The sequence below is a fragment of the Mustela putorius genome, unplaced genomic scaffold, assembly GCF_011764305.1.
Source record: "Mustela putorius furo isolate JIRA1106 unplaced genomic scaffold, ASM1176430v1.1 tig00003987_pilon_pilon_pilon, whole genome shotgun sequence".
NCBI lineage: Eukaryota > Metazoa > Chordata > Mammalia > Carnivora > Mustelidae > Mustela > Mustela putorius.
In genome coordinates, this window is record NW_025422126.1 from 1,026,988 (window position 1) to 1,044,337 (window position 17,350).

The following is a 17,350-nucleotide window of genomic DNA, read 5'->3' on the forward strand; positions in this document are numbered from 1 at the left end:
ATTAGCATTGGCGTTTGACCAGGACTTGAGAATGCTGTACTCTAGTTATATCAAAACTACTTCTGCTATCCCTAGAGATGGTTTGTCAGACAACAATATCATCCTTCTGTTCTCCTTGATGAACAAACCACAGCTGGTATACTGAGAGAACTTCCATGTGAAACACAAGGGCCTGGGCCAAGAGATTTTAATCCACACATGGATCCGTTTGGTATTTAGCATGCCCGTTTTGTCTCCTTTTCAGGTCAGAGTTGTTCCATGCTGCAGATTCGGGAACATAGCAACTTTTCAAGGTATAAAGAAGAGCTGTTTGCAAAGTCATGCTGAATGTACAGTCACTGAAGAGCTGCTTCACTCCGACCTCTCAGGTCCTCTTTAACTGAGTGTTGCAGCTAATTAAATGCAGAGTCCAGGGTAATATATAGGCAACCACATGGACCAGCTAATGGGTGGAGGTACATGTCTCTGTGGCATATGCGCTGTCTATGATGCAAGGAATGAGGGACTTACTCCAAAAAGCATGCTCTCTTAAGAGCAGGAAGTGATGGCCTTAAGTTAAAGGCAGACAAACAAATAGCATAGCCTGGTAATCAGACAGATGAACAAGAGGGCTGACTATGCAATAGGCTCCCTCCCACTTCCAAACTTCTTCCCCACAACCTGCAAACATCCTCCTCCCTGGGATCACGGTACTGCATCCCTTTGAATCTCCATGGGATGGCCAAGAGTATGTAAGTGAGATAAGTGAGAAGAGGCTCCCATTTGTTTTATTTCCAATTTCCTCTCCTTAAAATACATAGATAAAGTTGGCAACTTTGCTCAGGCAAGACATGGAGTCCCACGCTATGTATTCCCCATTTTTTGTGTTCCATTTCTCCATTATATAAGTGAGAATGAGGAATCCCAATCCGTAGAAGTGTGAACACACTGTGCTGTTTAACCAAGAGAACCTACTTCAACACTGTCAGCTCCTGGATGCACAGGATACATTTCAGGTCTCCTGGGAATTGAGTAAGATGCTCCTCCTGAGAAATGGTGGCTGTTCCTCTGGCTCTGACCATCCTTCTTTGCCACAGGGAGTAAGAAATGTCTCAAGATTTGCAAAAGCTTATCAAGTTTGGTCATCAGGGAAAATTATGTCAAAACGCACAGATATTCCAGCGCTGGGACCAGCAAAGAGCAACCTTCTCCTGCTCCATTCACTTCCCACCACTGCTTCCGGATACTAAGTAAGTGAGTAGCTGGGTAACTGGGCATGAAATTCTTTGTGTTGAGGGATGAACACAAGTAGAGTCAGTGAATGTAGATTCCAGAAGCAAACTTACAAATCATAGAAAGTAAGAGTACAAATAATTTTTTGATAGTGTCTGACTTTGAAGTTTTAGGAGCTACAATTCAACAGCAGTCATGATGGACTGGAGGATCTGCTTTAGAACATTGGGAGGTTAAGGAAGTTAACAGTATGCCACCAGAGAAGGTGGGCAGAAGTGCAGCTGTTTTCCTTGAAGGAGAGCGGATCATGGGTAACTTGAATCTTGTGCTATTATAACTGAAGATGTATAACTCAAAAAGGGGACAGTGCCTGCAGGGAATGTGTTTCTTCCCCAGGAGGAGGTCTTTCTGAGAGTGAGGGTTGCATATCAGACAGGCAGGGCAGGCTTGCAAAAGCCTAAGCACACATGCAGTGGGCTGCCAGGAATGCTGCTGTGGGTGGATGATGCGGGAGAATAATTTCCACAGTGTGCCAAATTTAAAATTTCTGAGTAGAAACTAGGGTTGTTGAGGTCCAGGGAGAAACCTCAGATTAATATTTGGAGGGTGTGACTTGGTCTATGGGCAAATGTTTCAAAATGCTTAAGAAAACACTTTGAAGACATATGGATCAGCTTCACTTAGAGTCAGACAGCTACTCACTTAAGCAATATCTCCATGCTCACTTTAAATAAAATTTACCCATGCATAATCTTGTCAGCGCCTTAACGGAACTAGGGTTAGTTGCTGGTGTGCAGTTGTTGGGGAGTGTGAAGTGTACTCAGCAGCAGCCTGCGTATTGCAATGAGAATTATGTCTTGGAGGCTTCTTTTCCTGTCTCTGCTGACTCCCTGGCACTACCACCTGATTGTACCTATGTGTTTGGCAACTATCCTCCATGGAATTACCTGGATAATTCTCAAAGAGCCCTACTCCCTCACATTTTTCTTGTGTTGGCTTCTGTGGAAGATAAAAATTAGAACTTTCTAGTTCCTTCAGCGCTATGCAGCCCCAATGTCTACACAGGATCATCTCTGCCAACCCTGGGCTCCCAATCTCATTCCATGACCTCCCCCCACATCACCTCAGCCTCTTCCTCATGTCCGTTCCGGTTGAGATACCCACAGTTTCTCTTTTATACCAGGTACTCTTTAACCCTTTCGATTTTATTTAATATTTTCAAACTGGCCTTCCTGTATGATATGTGCAAAAAAGAGCATTGAGGAGCTGTGGGTGCTTATCTAACAGAAGTATTCCTATTCAACACTTGTGTCCTGAATCGCAATTGCCATTCAAAATTATGCCCCTGCCATTGCATGAGTCAGAGTGCCGCAGCTATAGCATATTTGGAAACCTCTGGGTGATCAGGAAGTTCAAGGTAAGGAGAATCATTAGGACCCCATTAATGGGTTCTCAACCCTAGAGAAGGAACTTCAATTGATTCTTTGTCAAGGAAGTGTTGGTATGTTCTACAGAAATAACTAGTTTTTCTGACATGACTGGAAAATAAAAAGAGATAGAAAAGAGATAGAAATGAAACAAACAAAAAGTAGAGTGAATTTTCATATTTCTCTGTCTCCAATATCATTCCAAAATTATTCTCTCTAATTCCCATGACCAGGTTGGAAGGAAGAGAAGATGAATTGGGGGAGAAAGGATACCACCACTCAGCAGCCTGATCATGATATCCTTATCGTAAGCATGGTGTCCAAATACCCAGTTGTCTTGTGGTGAATATCACTGAACTGGGGCGGATTTTTTTACTAAATTGTATACTGTGGACCTTGCCATTGATTTTCTAATTAATGAAAACTAAGCTGATAAAGTCGGTTCTTCTACTTTTGTAAATCAGTGATTGTATGACTGGATGAGAATAGGATATATTAGAATACATAGAATCACAGTTTGGCAATCTATATCCCTTTGCTCTAAAAGGCCCTGAACTGCCATGCCTATTACAAATGCCACCGTGTTCATGCCCTCTGTGTTGACCTTCATTGGGATCCCTGGTCTGGAGACTATACAGTGTTGGATAGGCATTCCATTCTGTGCTATGTACATCATTGCTTTGGCGGGAAATTCTCTGCTTTTGATCATCATCAAAACTGAACCCAGCCTCCATGAGCCTATGTATATCTTTCTGGCCATGTTGGGAGCTACAGACATTGCACTTAGCACCATCATTGTCCCTAAGATGCTTGGAATTTTTTGGTTCCACTTGCCAGAGATCTATTTTGATGTTTGCCTCTTTCAGATGTGGATCGTCCACACGTTTCAGGGTATTGAATCAGGGGTCCTGCTGGCTATGGCTCTGGACCGCTATGTAGCAATCTGTTATCCTCTGAGACATGCTACCATATTCACCCGACAACTAGTCACGCACATTGCAGTTGGAGTGACACTGCGGCCTGCCATTCTGGTCATCCCATGCTTATTGCTCATAAAGTGTCGTCTGAAATTTTACAGAACCAAGTTAATATCCCACACTTACTGTGAACACATGGCCCTTTTGAAGCTTGCCACTGAAGATGTTTCCATCAACAAATTCTATGGTCTCCTTGGAGCCTTTATTGTTGGTGGCCTGGACTTCATTTTGATCAGCCTCTCCTATGTACAAATATTTATCACTGTCTTCCACCTGCCCCAGAAAGAGGCACATCTGAAGGCATTTAATACCTGTGTTCCCCACATATGTGTCTTCTTCCAGTTCTATCTCCTGGCTTTTTTTTCCTTTTTCACCCACAGGTCTGGATCATATATTCCATCATATATACACATCACCTTATCCAACCTTTACCTACTGGTTCCACCTTTCCTCAACCCCCTTGTCTATGGGGTGAAGACCAAACACATCCGAGATAAGGTAGTAAAAATGTTCTGTTCTAAAGACCAGGCTTGATATTTGATGGACATACTTCCTCTTACAGATTTCATGGCTCATCTATTGTTCTATGTGATGTGAAAATCCAGTTAATAGTTTGGAGTATTGTCATACTTCATGAATGAATGAATGAATGGTTGTATTAAATAATCCCACAGGATATTGGGTTTATGTTAGAAGGCAGTTATTAGAAATTGAGGATATAGAAGAACAGATAGGACACTGAAATACTAAATGCTGGCTATAAGAAAAGCCAGAATACATGACTTCCTTAGCACCTGATCCTGTTTGGGGCAGAAAAGACAAATCGAGGTCCTTTTGCAGATTGTAGTGGAACGTAATACTTTTAACACTGATTGTTTTATCAGAGCACTATATCAACCTCCTTTATATAATATACAAGTCCAAATACATTTTTTTCTCCAACTATTCTAAAATCTTCCTACTGTTTACTTTTCCCTTAAAAATTCATCCCTTGAATATATCCTTGTTAAATATAGTTGGAACTATGTTTGATATAATGATCTATACATATCTCTTTGTTCTCAAATCCTATCTCTACTAAATAATTCATGTTAAATCAATTTGCTTCTTCTCTTAACTTATAATATATTTGCTCCTCAAATCTAGGACTAAGGCATATAATGCCATGCTAATCTTTTTATTCCTCTTCAGTGTTCATTTAATTTTTTATTTGTATAAAAAGCAATTTGAAAAACGCTCTGGTATTTGATCTTTTGTTGTGGGGGGGATGTGAGGGTAAGTTTTAGACTTCTTATAAACATCATTATTCTTAACTTTTGTTCAAATTTTTCCCGATTCAACCAACAATAACCCTTTCATCTAAGAAACCTGGGCAAACCATAAGTGACTCTTAATCTCACAAAACAAACTGAGGGTTGCTGGGGGGAGGGCGTTTGGGAGAAGGGGGTGGGATTATGGACATTGGGGAGGGTATGTGCTTTGGTGAGTGCTGTGAAGTGTGTAAACCTGGTGATTCACAGACCTATGCCCCTGGGGATAAAAATATATGTTTATAAAAAATAAAAAATTAAAAAAAAAAAAAAGAAAAGAAAAGAAACCTGGTCAGAAATTCTGGTGGCTAAGATTCTCATTATATTGGTTTTCCAAAGTATGCTTTTTTTTCATACAAAGCAAAGTACATTTTGTTATGCATTAAGGGGATTATATACCAATGATAATATTTCATAGAGAAGCAGTATTTTGCAAGACCAACAAAAGTAAGGACAAAGAGTAAAATATGTATCAAGAATATTTGATACAAAAAGCAGATTTCAGTTTGGTAAGGGAGAAAACTATTGTGGAAGTGGGTTACATGCATGAGTTCTGAGGTCAAAATGACTTGGTTCAAAATATTATTTTGCCACTTATGAACTACATGTGTTGGAATACAACTGATTGTCATATATTCAGCAACTAAACTATCAACAAGGAAAAATAACAGGAGTTTCATTGGTAACAAGAGACTGGGTAGTCATGGTGTAACAAAATGAAAGCATCTATGTAAGGCCCTTCCCATGGGGTGTGGTAACTGGTGAGGACTCAGGAGGGATTATCACAGTCATCATGGTCATCACCATCATTTTTATATTAATGAAAATCCACATCACTCCTACTGTGCTTGAGCTGAAATGCTGGACCAACACTTTTCAATTTATTCATACCACACCAAAGTTAATTAAAAAAAAAAAAAAAAAACGCTTTATGTATGACCCAGTCTGTGGTCCTTTTCATTCACTTGTACTTGTTGACTGAAGTGTTATTATACCTCTATCTCTATCCATATTCACATAGCTGTGTGTGCATAGTCAAGTTTGTTAGTTTTAGGTGACTTTATATTTCTATCATTCGATATCTTCGCTTGTATTTTCAGCTTTAATACAAGTGTGTGTGCAAATGTTCCATTATGAAAGTGGATTACTCTTTGTCTCCTGTTTGAGCTGCTGATTTCCTTGAATTTTGTATTTTTCAGTTCTAGGTAGTGAGACACTTCCTTTATTGAGTGCATGAAGATCTAAAGTTGAGGGATCTTCCTTGTTGATTGACCTTTATATCACTGTGAAACCCTTCTCCTTCATGTTCTCAGAAAAGCTCGGGTTTGTTATTTTCTACTAGCCTTTATTTTAGCTCAGTAATCCTGGCTTCTCCTCTGTAATTCTGCATTCCTGAATTATTAGGTTTAGCTCTTGTGCTTCAGAATTTTCTAACGTCCATCTGGTTCATTTTATCTGTCTCTCTTTATTTTAAGTTTTAGTATATTCTATCTTCCTGGCAAAATTCCCCAACTCTTTATTTTAAAAAATTAATAAATTCCTCTGTAATCCATCCTTTTATTTCCTTGAACCCATTAAGCATTGTCACTTTAAAATCCCTGACTGCTGTTTACAATAAATACATGCGTGGATGACTCTGTTTCTTCTGTTTTCCCCCTTGTTTCTGAACTCATGTTTCTGTCTCTTGCTGTACCTACTAATTTCTTATTGGGTGTTAGACTTTGTATATGAAAATGATGAAGACCAGATGAAGTTATATTGTCCTCCAGTAATAATTCAGCCATTGATCTGTGATGAACTCCATATAGGACTTCTACCTTGATCTGATCAAAATATGACTGAGTTGAAGCTTATTCTACCACTTTATTGGCTAGTGGCCCTTTTGCATCTAAGGCTTAACCTGCTCAGGCTTTCAGCTGTGAGAAAGGGTATAATCCACAGTGTGGGCTATACTCTCTGTTTGCCAAGGGAAATAAAAAAAAAAAAAAAAAAAGGACTGCCCCAAACTCCTTCTTTATTTTTCAAATCCTCTCTGCATACTCTTTGACTTCCCATTCCATGCAGTTTCAGAGGTTAGCAAATGTTTCCTCTGGAAACTAACACACGTGGTCAGTGTCAGGTCTCTGTTCCTCCTTTCTCAACTGGAATGAGATGTTTTTGTTGTCCACTTTGGTCTTTTATGCTCTACTAGAGGTCCCAAATCTTTGTTTTCTGACTCTCAAAATGAGCTTTCTGCTGGGAGAAATCTTCCTTTGGGGTCAGAAATAGCAGATGGCTCTTGGTGTCAGGAATGGCCAGCAACCCCTGTACTGGCAGATGAAGGATGACTCCAGACTTTTCTGTGAAAGAGAGGAGAAGGCAAGGGGTGTGGGGACCAATGCTCAGGGACACAACCCTTGGCTTTTCTTTGCTCTGGAACTTTTGTAGGTCCTTCAGGATACTCACAAATGCTTATCACTGTTTCTCAGGCAGTGATGTTTGACCAGGGGTCTTACTGGAACTAGGAGGATCTGTTTTGGGGAAAGATTTGCTAATCTGCTTGTTCTAGGAGTCCTGCTAAACATAGCCTAAGGGACAATGCCTACCTCTCTTAGATCACAGGGCCTCTGTTTGGGCTAAGCAAGCTTCCAGAAAGGCAGCTTCCCTGGGAATTTCAATGGCAAAGTGGTCATGCAGACCTCAGCATTCCCAAGGCCTATTCCCTTCTGTGAATCCTTCCGGGCCTCCCATAACAGCCTCTGTGTAACATTTTTGCAAGCTAGGTATTAATGGCTGAATTCATGCTCTATTTTAAGCCCAACTTCTTGGCAAATAGAGCTTCAGAAAGTCAGTTTTCATGTGTCTGATAGCCATTTGTATGTGTTTATTGGAGAAGTGTCTGTCCATATCTTCTGCCCATTTTTTGATATGATTGTCTGTTTGTGTGTGTTGAGATTTAGGCTTTCATTTTCAGACACATGAAAAAATGTTCATCATCACTAGCCCTCAGGGAGATTCAAATTAAAACTACATTGAGATACCACCTTACACCAGTTAGAATGGCCAAAATTAGCAAGACAGGAAACAACATGTGTTGGAGAGGATGTGGAGAAAGGGGAACCCTCTAACACTGTTGGTGGGAATGCAAGTTGGTGCGGCCTCTTTGGAGAACAGTGTGGAGATTCCTCAAGAAATTAAAAATAGAACCTCCCTATTACCCTGCCATTGCACACCTGTGTATTTACCCCAAAGATACAGATGTAGTGAAAAGAAGGGCCATTTGTACCCCAATATTTATAGCAGCAATGGCCACGGTCGCCAAACTATGGAAAGAACCAAGATGCCCTTCAAAGGATGAATGGATAAGGAAGATGTGGTCCAGTTACACTATGGAGTATTATGCCTCCATCAGAAAGGACGAATACCCAACTTTTGTAGCAACATGGACGGGACTGGAAGAGATTATGCTGAGTGAAATAAGTCAAGCAGAGAGAGTCAATTATCATATGGTTTCACTTATTTGTGGAGCATAACAAAAAGCATGGAGGACATGGGGAGTTAGAGAGAAGGGGGTTGGGATAAATTGGAAGGGGAGGTGAATCATGAGAGACTATGGACTCTGAAAAACAATCTGAGGGGTTTGAAGTGGCGGGGGGGGGAGGTCAAGGTACCAGGTAGTGGGTATTATAGAGGACACGGATTGCATGGAGCACTGGGTGTGGTGAAAAAATAATGATACTGTTATGCTGAAAATAAAAAAATGAAAAAAAATTAGAACTCTGGGAAAAAAAAAAAGAAAGTCAGTTTTCTCCAACATCAGAAATACTCTTCTCTGGAATCTTAGGTAGGAATTCAGATTCTAAGGACTCTGAGGGTACTTTAATTTCTTCTTTACTTGTTCATCGGGTAAGCTTTTGCCTCTAGTTTCTCCTTCTTGATCCTTTTGGGCTGAATTATAATTTGGATTTTATATACAAAGCATTTGAATTTTCCTCATTTTTCCCTTTTTAATACAGTTTTGAATATGCTTAGAAAACTATGCCAATCACAAAATTTATGTATGGTCTGAAATATATGTGAAATAATCTGTGATGTCTATGTATGTGAAAACTCCATGGGTCAGTTAAAATAATACCATATCCTGCGAAAAATCCTTCTGTTTAAATATAAAATACTTCTCCCTAATGAGTATGATATTTGGGCTTTTTTAAAAAGATTTTATTTATTTATTTGACAGAGAGAGAAATCACAAGTAGGCAGAGCAGTAGGCAGAGAGAGAGGGGGAAGCAGTTTCCGTCTGAGCAATGAGCCTGATGCCAGGCTGAATCCCAGGACCCTGAGATCATGACCTGAGCTGAAAGCAGAGGCTTAACCCAATGACCCACCCAGGTGCTCTGATATCCAGGTTTTTTTATACTTGAATACATGTAGAATTATTTTAAGTACTACTAGATCATCTCACAAATGTTGTTCTGCACAGTTTTTAGCTACTATTGTAATAATATAGGCAAGTTTGTAACATACCGCTTTGGGGATTTTTCACTTTCAATATGCCCATGACAATGAATATTATAGAAGTACCATAATTCAGTTAACTTTTTCTCTCAATAAAGAGTTTTGGAAACACATTCATGATGTAATAAATGTTTATGGCCAATTACGTCTTTTCATAGCTCTAAGTAATTTTGTTCTATGCATTAATAAAAATAGAATTACAGTACAAGTATAAATACCACACCTATTTTTTAAAAGATTTTATTTGGCAGTGAGAGAGATCACAAGTAGGCAGAGGCAGGCAGAGAAAGGAGCAAACAGGCTTCCCGCTGAGCAGGGAGCCCAATGCAGGGCTCCACCCCAGGACCCTGAGATCATGACCTGGGCCTAAGGCAGATGCTTACCCATCTGAGCCACCCAGCCTCCCCATATACAGACTATTGTGTTATTTGCTGCAGTTTTATTCTGTTAAGTTGCTGAAAACACAGCATTAATGAACTCTGAAACACAGCATATCGTTGCTTTTGCTTTTGAGCCTCTGATCACATTTTCTATAACCAGTTTTACATATTCTCTGTATGCTTCTGTGTAAGGGTACATTTCAATATGTATTTCCTAGAAATAATGAATTTCATGCACCATTTCATTGTAGTAAGACAGTAGCTGAGCAGCATTTCCCATTTTCCTGGCCCTGGGTCGTGTGTCTATAGATTCCTTTGGATTTCACCCTACAATGGTGCCATCCACTACATTTTATTTAATCTGTCATTACCTCATGGATTCACAAATTTAGCCACTTTCCCCGCTTTGCCATAGTTTCATCACATACTCTCGATGCTACCTTAGCACTTGAGGCACAGCCTCATACACAGATGCGTAAACCTCCTCATGCTTTTTCTGAATGTACAGCATTTTTGGTGCATTAATATTGAACTCACGGACAACAAAGCTATGATCTAAAGGCAGCTTATCTGACACGCTTATTTCCTCTGTGAGATGGACTACAGCCTGTGTATATGAGCCTGGACAGCACTTCCACAACATGCGTGGGGCCATCTTCAATGGTTCCCGTCACCACCACCACCAACAAATGACAGGAACAGAATGTTAAATAGACACAGAAAGGGATACTCATTTACTCCTATTAGATATAAACCAGAAGGCAGAGCTTTGCCTTGTCCAACCACAGCTGGGAACAGGTGTGCTAGGAAACTGAAAGTTTTTGGTGCTCTGCAAAAACTTAAATGTCCACTGATGGTGACAGCACCGAATCATTGCTTATGAGGTTTCAAATACATTTTAACCAGTAGGCGAATTCACAAACACAGAATCTATAAGCAATAAGGATCGACTACATGTGTGTATATATATATACAAACACATATATATATATATACACACACACACATATATACATATGCACACAAATATGCATATGTAGATATATATCCATATACACATATATAATGCCTTAATAGCTACTTTCAATTTAGTAACAATTTATTTAAAATAAAGTACAAATCTGTAAACTCATACTCTCACATTCTCTCTTGCTTACTCAAATAAATAAATAAAAGCTAAAAAGAGTCACACTAATTTTCTAATAAAATATTTAAAAAAATAAATTTAACAAGCCAAACAATAATTTCCAAAATTGAAGTTTTCCCTGTTTGTTCAGATATTGATGGTGGAACGTCATTACCTGAAGGTACATGTGCAACAATTTGCTTCCTCCCATCTCCACGGCTTAACTGTACTTTGTCTCTGCTGGTACCTCTGCTGCCCAGTCATGGCTAGTACACAGCTGTCATTAGGAGACAAAATTTAAAGAAATAAAAACATCTTGAGATTGCTACTATGTGTTTTATTTTTTATTTTGGGAGGTCAATATTTTTCAAAAGCAAGTACCCAAAAAACTACATTTGCTTTTTATGATTAAATTGAATTTCCTATTTTTATCTATGAAGAGGATGAGACTTAGGAGTGAAATATACATTGAAAGGATTCTCAAAACCACAATTCTATCCCCAACCTAGCTACCGATGTTTTACTTCTATCTCTGGGCCTTAGCAACCTCCCTTAAAAATAAAGAGGTTACTGAAATGGTCTTTAAAATTTCACATATGCTGACACTAAGACTGAAATCAACTGAGAGCTCTCATGAGCACTGTAAACTATACAGATTCAGGGCACATGGTAGCATATGTAGAGATGTGATAGTCAATTCTGTCAGTGTTCACCAAGTCTTTTGCACTCAACTATAATCTACCCTACCCATCCAGTATTCTATTAGGGAGTCAGAATGGGCTTTCCTGACACATTGGCTTAATTACAGGCAGAAGAGGTGAGGTGTGAGTGACTTTGTGGTGGCCCTAGGAAGGCAGCCCCAACATATGACAATAAGGATTATTATGAATTGAAGTAATTTAAGAAACAGCCAGTACAAGAATACTGACTCTTCTTTGTCTCCAGAAAGCAGGAGATCCATCTCCCTTGGGAAAGGTACCCTGTCTGCATCAAGAGATAAAGAGACATCCTTATCATCCGAGGTAGGGAATGTAGGGCCAAAGAGCCTATATAAATAAACCTTGTGAAAAAATAGAAAGATAAAAATAAATACAGCTTGTAACTACTACTATCATATTACCCCAGTCCAGATTCTAGTCCAAATACAATTCCTTACTAGTTGAATCACCTGAGCATAAGTTTTCTTTGTCCCATCCATTCCTCACAGATAAATTATACTTTGTCTAAAATGAACATACACTTCACACTGGGGAGCCTGGGTGGCTCAGTCAGTTAAGTGTTCCATTATTGGTATCAGCTCAGGTCATGATCTCTCAGTCATGGGATCCCTGCTGGGGTTCTGTGCTCAGCATGGAGTCTGCTTCAGATTCTCTCTCCTTCTCCTCCTGCTCTCTTTCTCTCTCTCAAATAAATAACATCTTGATGCAAAAAGCAAAGCAAAACAAAGAAAAAAAAACCCATTTCATGCATTGGTCATTTCTTAGGGTATGAAGTTTACTACTGGGCCTCTATGTGCATGGGGCTAAATATTGTTTTTTTCCTGTTAATCTGTCTCATGCCAATTTAATTTTTAGACCAGTTTAAGAGAACCTTGAAGGATAGAGTAAAATTTTCCTCTCAACAACCTTAACAGACAAAACTTGCAATAACTGATAATATATAAAGGCTATTCATTTCATACATAGTAAATGTACAAATATACCAGTTACATGAGAAAATAAAATCATACTCTGAATTAGAAGTCAAGAAGCATGAATGGTACTGTAAACTTGGGAATTACCCAGGCAAGTGCTCATTGACACACTACGGAATATAACTCACTGTAGTAATTAACATCATACTGAATTTTAAAATTTGGGAATGAGATCAGTAACATATCCTCTGCATATTTCTCTAGCTTTGTGAAAACTAAGTTAGAAAATGACTATTTTCTAAAGTATGCTTTTAATCTGTTAAATATTCCATATAAATGTATTATTTCTGCCACATGTTATAATACGTCATTCCTATTGCAAACACTCCCTTCCTTTCCTTAGAACACATTAACCTCCAGTACTCAGTTTGGTTTAGTGAACCATCTCTGGATCCTAATACGTATTTGTTGGGTTTTGACACTGTAGATGATGGGGTTCATCAAGGGTGGGAAAAGGATATAGATGTTGCCCATGAGGACGTGGACCACAGGAGAGAGGTGCTTTCCAAAACGGTGCACCATAGTCAGACCAATGATTGGGATATAGAAAACTAGAACTGCACAGATGTGGGAGACACAGGTCTGCAAGGACTTGAATCGCTCCTCCCGGGATGCAATAATCAATACTGAGTGCAGGATCAAGATGTAGGAGACCAGAATGAGCACTGCATCCAAAAACAGTGTGCAGATCACCAGAGCCAAGGCATAGAAGCTGTTGAAGCGGATGTCAGAGCAGGCAAGCCGAAGTAGGTCCTGGTGCAGGCAGAAAGAGTGGGAGAGGATGTGGGGGCGGCAGTAATCAAAGAACTTTAGGCGGACAATGGGAGCAGTGATGAACAGGAAACTCCTCCCTAAAATGGCCACACCAATGCTGATGATTCTTGTATTGGTGAGAATGGATGTATATCTCAGAGGTTTGGAGATTGCAGTGAAGCGATCAAAGGCCATAGCCAGTAGGACTCCAGACTCCATGCATGATAGACCATGAACAAAGAAGGCTTGAGCAATGCATGCATCCAGAGAAATTTCCTGGCTGAGCCCCCACAGGATGCCCAGGACTGTGTGTACTGTGGACAGCCCCATGCATAGGTCAGTGAGGGCCAGCATGGCCAGGAAGTAGAACATGGGCTGATGCAGGCTTGGCTCTGTCCGAATCACGTGCAGCACCAGGCAGTTCCCTGAGAGTACCATAGTATAGATACAGGAGAAAGGGATGGAGAGCCAAGGGTATTCCCATTCCAGGCCAGGGAATCCCGTAAGGAGAAAGGTGGAGTTACTGACTTTGGAACCAGCTTGAACAGACATTAATCTATAAAAACAGAAACCTCTCAGAAAAAATAAATATATATATATATATATTTATATATATATACACACGCACACACACACACACATATATAAATATATATAGTATATATTTTTATATATTTATTTAACAGCCTATTAAGAATCCTAAGTGTTTTCCACCCCTTAATAGAAACGTTGAGATAAAAGCCATAGAAGAAATGACTGGATTTGGCACAACAACTCATTATATATAAGACTAATTCTTGTATATTTACCAAAACTGCATTTGATCTGAAACAAACTACGTTATGCCTACATGTGAAACCTCCTTGTCATTAGGTCATTGGCCCCATCAGAGGAAGCCATGTCCATATGCACAACCTCACTGTCACTTTCTACTTCAAGGTTTTATACTACCAATAACAGAGAAAAAAATGATTTCTGGCTTGTGAAGGTATAATAATGAAGTTTAAGTATACCAAGTAGAAAATGAAAACACATTTGAGTTTTTGCATTTCAAATATGGTGAATTAAATAAATTGCAAATCACTGCCATGGGCTGTAAGATTAACCTCTGCTTGTTACATAAGACAGTCACTTGGAGAATTCATTTCTCAGTCATGTTTACCATTCTCACATGTCGTTTTCATTGCTTTAATAAAGAAAAACCGTCACTCACAGTAGAGATGGTCTCACCAATTTTGAAAATGGACCTTATTCTTCCTCCTTTTGTCCTGATGGCACAGACATTCTAGGAGAAGCAAATTTTATGCAGGTCTGGGAATCACTAGAGTAAAGCCTGAACCCCAGGAGGGGCTGAGAGTGAGTGATTACAGGGTTGTGTTCCTTTGGGGGAATGTAGGCAAACCCCGAGGCAGTGTTTGCAGGGCAGACTCTCCACTCCACTAAATTCTGAATATTCTCACAAGTGCCAGTTTGCAATTACAATCCATACCCCAATGTTTATAGTAGCAATGGCCACGGTCGCCAAACTGTGGAAAGAACCAAGATGCCCTTCAATGGACGAATGGATAAGGCAAATGTGGTCCATGTACACTATGGAGTATTATGCCTCCATCAGAAAGGATGAATATCCAACTTTTGTAGCAACATGGATGGGACTGGAAGAGATTATACTGAGTGAAATAAGTCAAGCAGAGAGAGTCAATTATCATATAGTTTCACTTATTTGTGGAGCATAAGAAATAACATGGAGGACAAGGGAAGTTAGAGAGGAGAAGGCAGTTGGGGGAAATTGGAAGGGGAGATGAATCATGAAAGACTATGGACTCTGAAAAACAATCTGAGGGTTTTGAAGGGGCAAGGGGTGGGAGGTTGGGGGAACCAGGTGGTGGGTATTAGAGAGGGCACGGATTGCATGGAGCACTGGGTGTGGTGCAAAAACAAGGAATACTTTTATGCTGAAAAAATTAAAATTAAAAAAGAAAGAGAGAGAGATATATATACTCCTCATTACCAGAGGAGAGATGGTGGAGAATGGGGGGAAAATAGGTGATGGAGATTGTGGAGGGCACTTTTAGAGAGCACCAGGTATTTTATAGATGTATCGAATTGTTGTGTGGTGAAACTGAACCTAATATTACACTATCTGTTAACTAACTGGAATTAAATAAAAACCTAAATATGGATAAAGAAGATACAGTCCATATGTACAATGGAGTATTATGCCTCCATCAGAAAAAATGCACACCCAACTTTTGTATCAACATGGACGTGCCTGGAGGAGATTACACTGAGTGAAATAAGTAAAGCAGAGAGAGTCAATTATCATATGGTTTCACTTACTTGTGGAGCATAAGGAATAATATGGAGGACATTAGATGAAGGAGAGAAGAAGTAAGTTGGGGAAAATTTGAGGGGGAGACAAACCATGAGAGACTGTGGACTCTGAGAAACAAACTGATGGGGACGGGATGTCAGAGCCTGGTGGTGGGTGTTAAGGAAGGCATGTGTTGCATAGAGAACTGGGTGTGGTGCATAAACAATGAATCTTGAAACACTGAAAAAATAAAATAAAATTTTTAAAAAATTAAAATAAAAAATATAATAAATTAAAAAAAAAAAGAATGACATTCTTTAATATGTTATCCATGAGTCACCAGAGCCTATTTTGTACTTGGAATGTGGCAAGCCAAATTGAGATGTTATGTAAGTACAAATTACAGACTAGATGAAAGACTTAGTTGGGAAAGAATGGTTTAAAATGTCTCTTCAAAAATATTTATATTGACTACATATTGACATAATAATTAGATATAGTAGGCTGAATAAAACTTAACTTGGGTTTTACCCACTCAGTTTTACTTAGAATATTTAAAACTACATAAGTGGCTCATCTTGGACTGCTATGGTATGACACGTGGTTAGAGATATGTACTGGAAACTTTCTGAAGATCTCATAGCTATGGCATTTAATATTGTTCTAATTACTTAAATGTGAGTCTTTGGACCTAACTGCATAATCTTTCTGCCTTAGAAAACAACTTCAAAATAGTCATTGTTGAAAACGTTCAAGTCATCCAACATGATCATTTTTTTTCTTTTTCTTTTTTTAAGTTTATTTATTAATTTGACAGACAGAAATCTCAAGTAGGCAGAGAGGCAGGCACAGAGAGAAGAGAGGCAGGGCCCCTGCTGAGCAGAGAGCCCAATGTGGGGCTGGATCCCAGGACCCTGGGATCACGACCTGAGCATAAGGCAGAGGCTTTACCCCACTGAGCCACCCAGGTGCCCCATCCTGATCATTTTCAATGGGTTAAAAAAAACTCTAAGAACACTATACTACAGAAACTCATTATGGAGAGACTTTGATTTCCTTTAATGTTGTGGAATAAATATTTGAACTTCCCTCTGGTATAAATACTTAAACATACTGGATTCATTTAAGTAAAACCTTTTTTTAATTTCCAGAAACCAAGATTTAAAAGGTAAATGAAATCCACAGGAATATGTGCCACAAATCACATTGTTTGCTTATACTAACAATATTAGCAATGCAGAAACTGTGATTCATATTAACTACACAAGACTCATGTCCCCACACTCATTTCAGAAATATAGGAAAGATGTTGAAGATATTAGAACTGAGCTCCCATGTAGAACCAAAATACTGTCCAAATACAATTCAGAAAAATTAAGGGAAGAAAAGTTATCTTTTTCTCAGGAAAAAAATGACAAAGGTTTTGTTAACAATATACCCAGAAATCATTCTTAACTTTTTTCATCCTTCTTTCATCTTCATTTCTTCTGTTTTCTGGCAATTTTGAAATAATATATAACCTGTGAGAAAAAAGAGACCCACAGGGGCAAAGCAAAGTACAGTTTAAACACTGAATAGAGAGGGTTTCTTCCTTACATATTTAAAAGTTTTGGAATAAGACTCAAATAGACTTCATATTTGGTAGTAAGTAAAACATGTTATAG

The 17,350-nt window shown here is 39.1% G+C and overlaps 2 protein-coding genes across 2 annotated transcripts; one reads left to right on the forward strand and one right to left on the reverse strand.

Annotated features, from left to right (window-relative positions):
• The first annotated feature begins 3,199 nt into the window (after positions 1 to 3,199).
• LOC101672549 (olfactory receptor 52A5-like) lies at positions 3,200 to 4,150 on the forward strand. The gene has a single exon (XM_045071507.1). The coding sequence runs from the start codon at positions 3,200 to 3,202 to the stop codon at positions 4,148 to 4,150; it is 951 nt and encodes a 316-aa protein (XP_044927442.1).
• An 8,832-nt stretch (positions 4,151 to 12,982) lies between these two features.
• On the reverse strand, positions 12,983 to 13,924 carry LOC123389591 (olfactory receptor 51V1-like). Its single transcript, XM_045071505.1, has one exon. The coding sequence runs from the start codon at positions 13,922 to 13,924 to the stop codon at positions 12,983 to 12,985; it is 942 nt and encodes a 313-aa protein (XP_044927440.1).
• Between the last annotated feature and the right edge of the window lie 3,426 nt (positions 13,925 to 17,350).

Coding starts and splice junctions, on each gene's coding strand:
- LOC101672549 (XM_045071507.1), top strand. CDS start 3,200: ATGCCTATTACAAATGCCACCGTGTTCATGCCCTCTGTGTTGACCTTC.
- LOC123389591 (XM_045071505.1), bottom strand. CDS start 13,924: ATGTCTGTTCAAGCTGGTTCCAAAGTCAGTAACTCCACCTTTCTCCTT.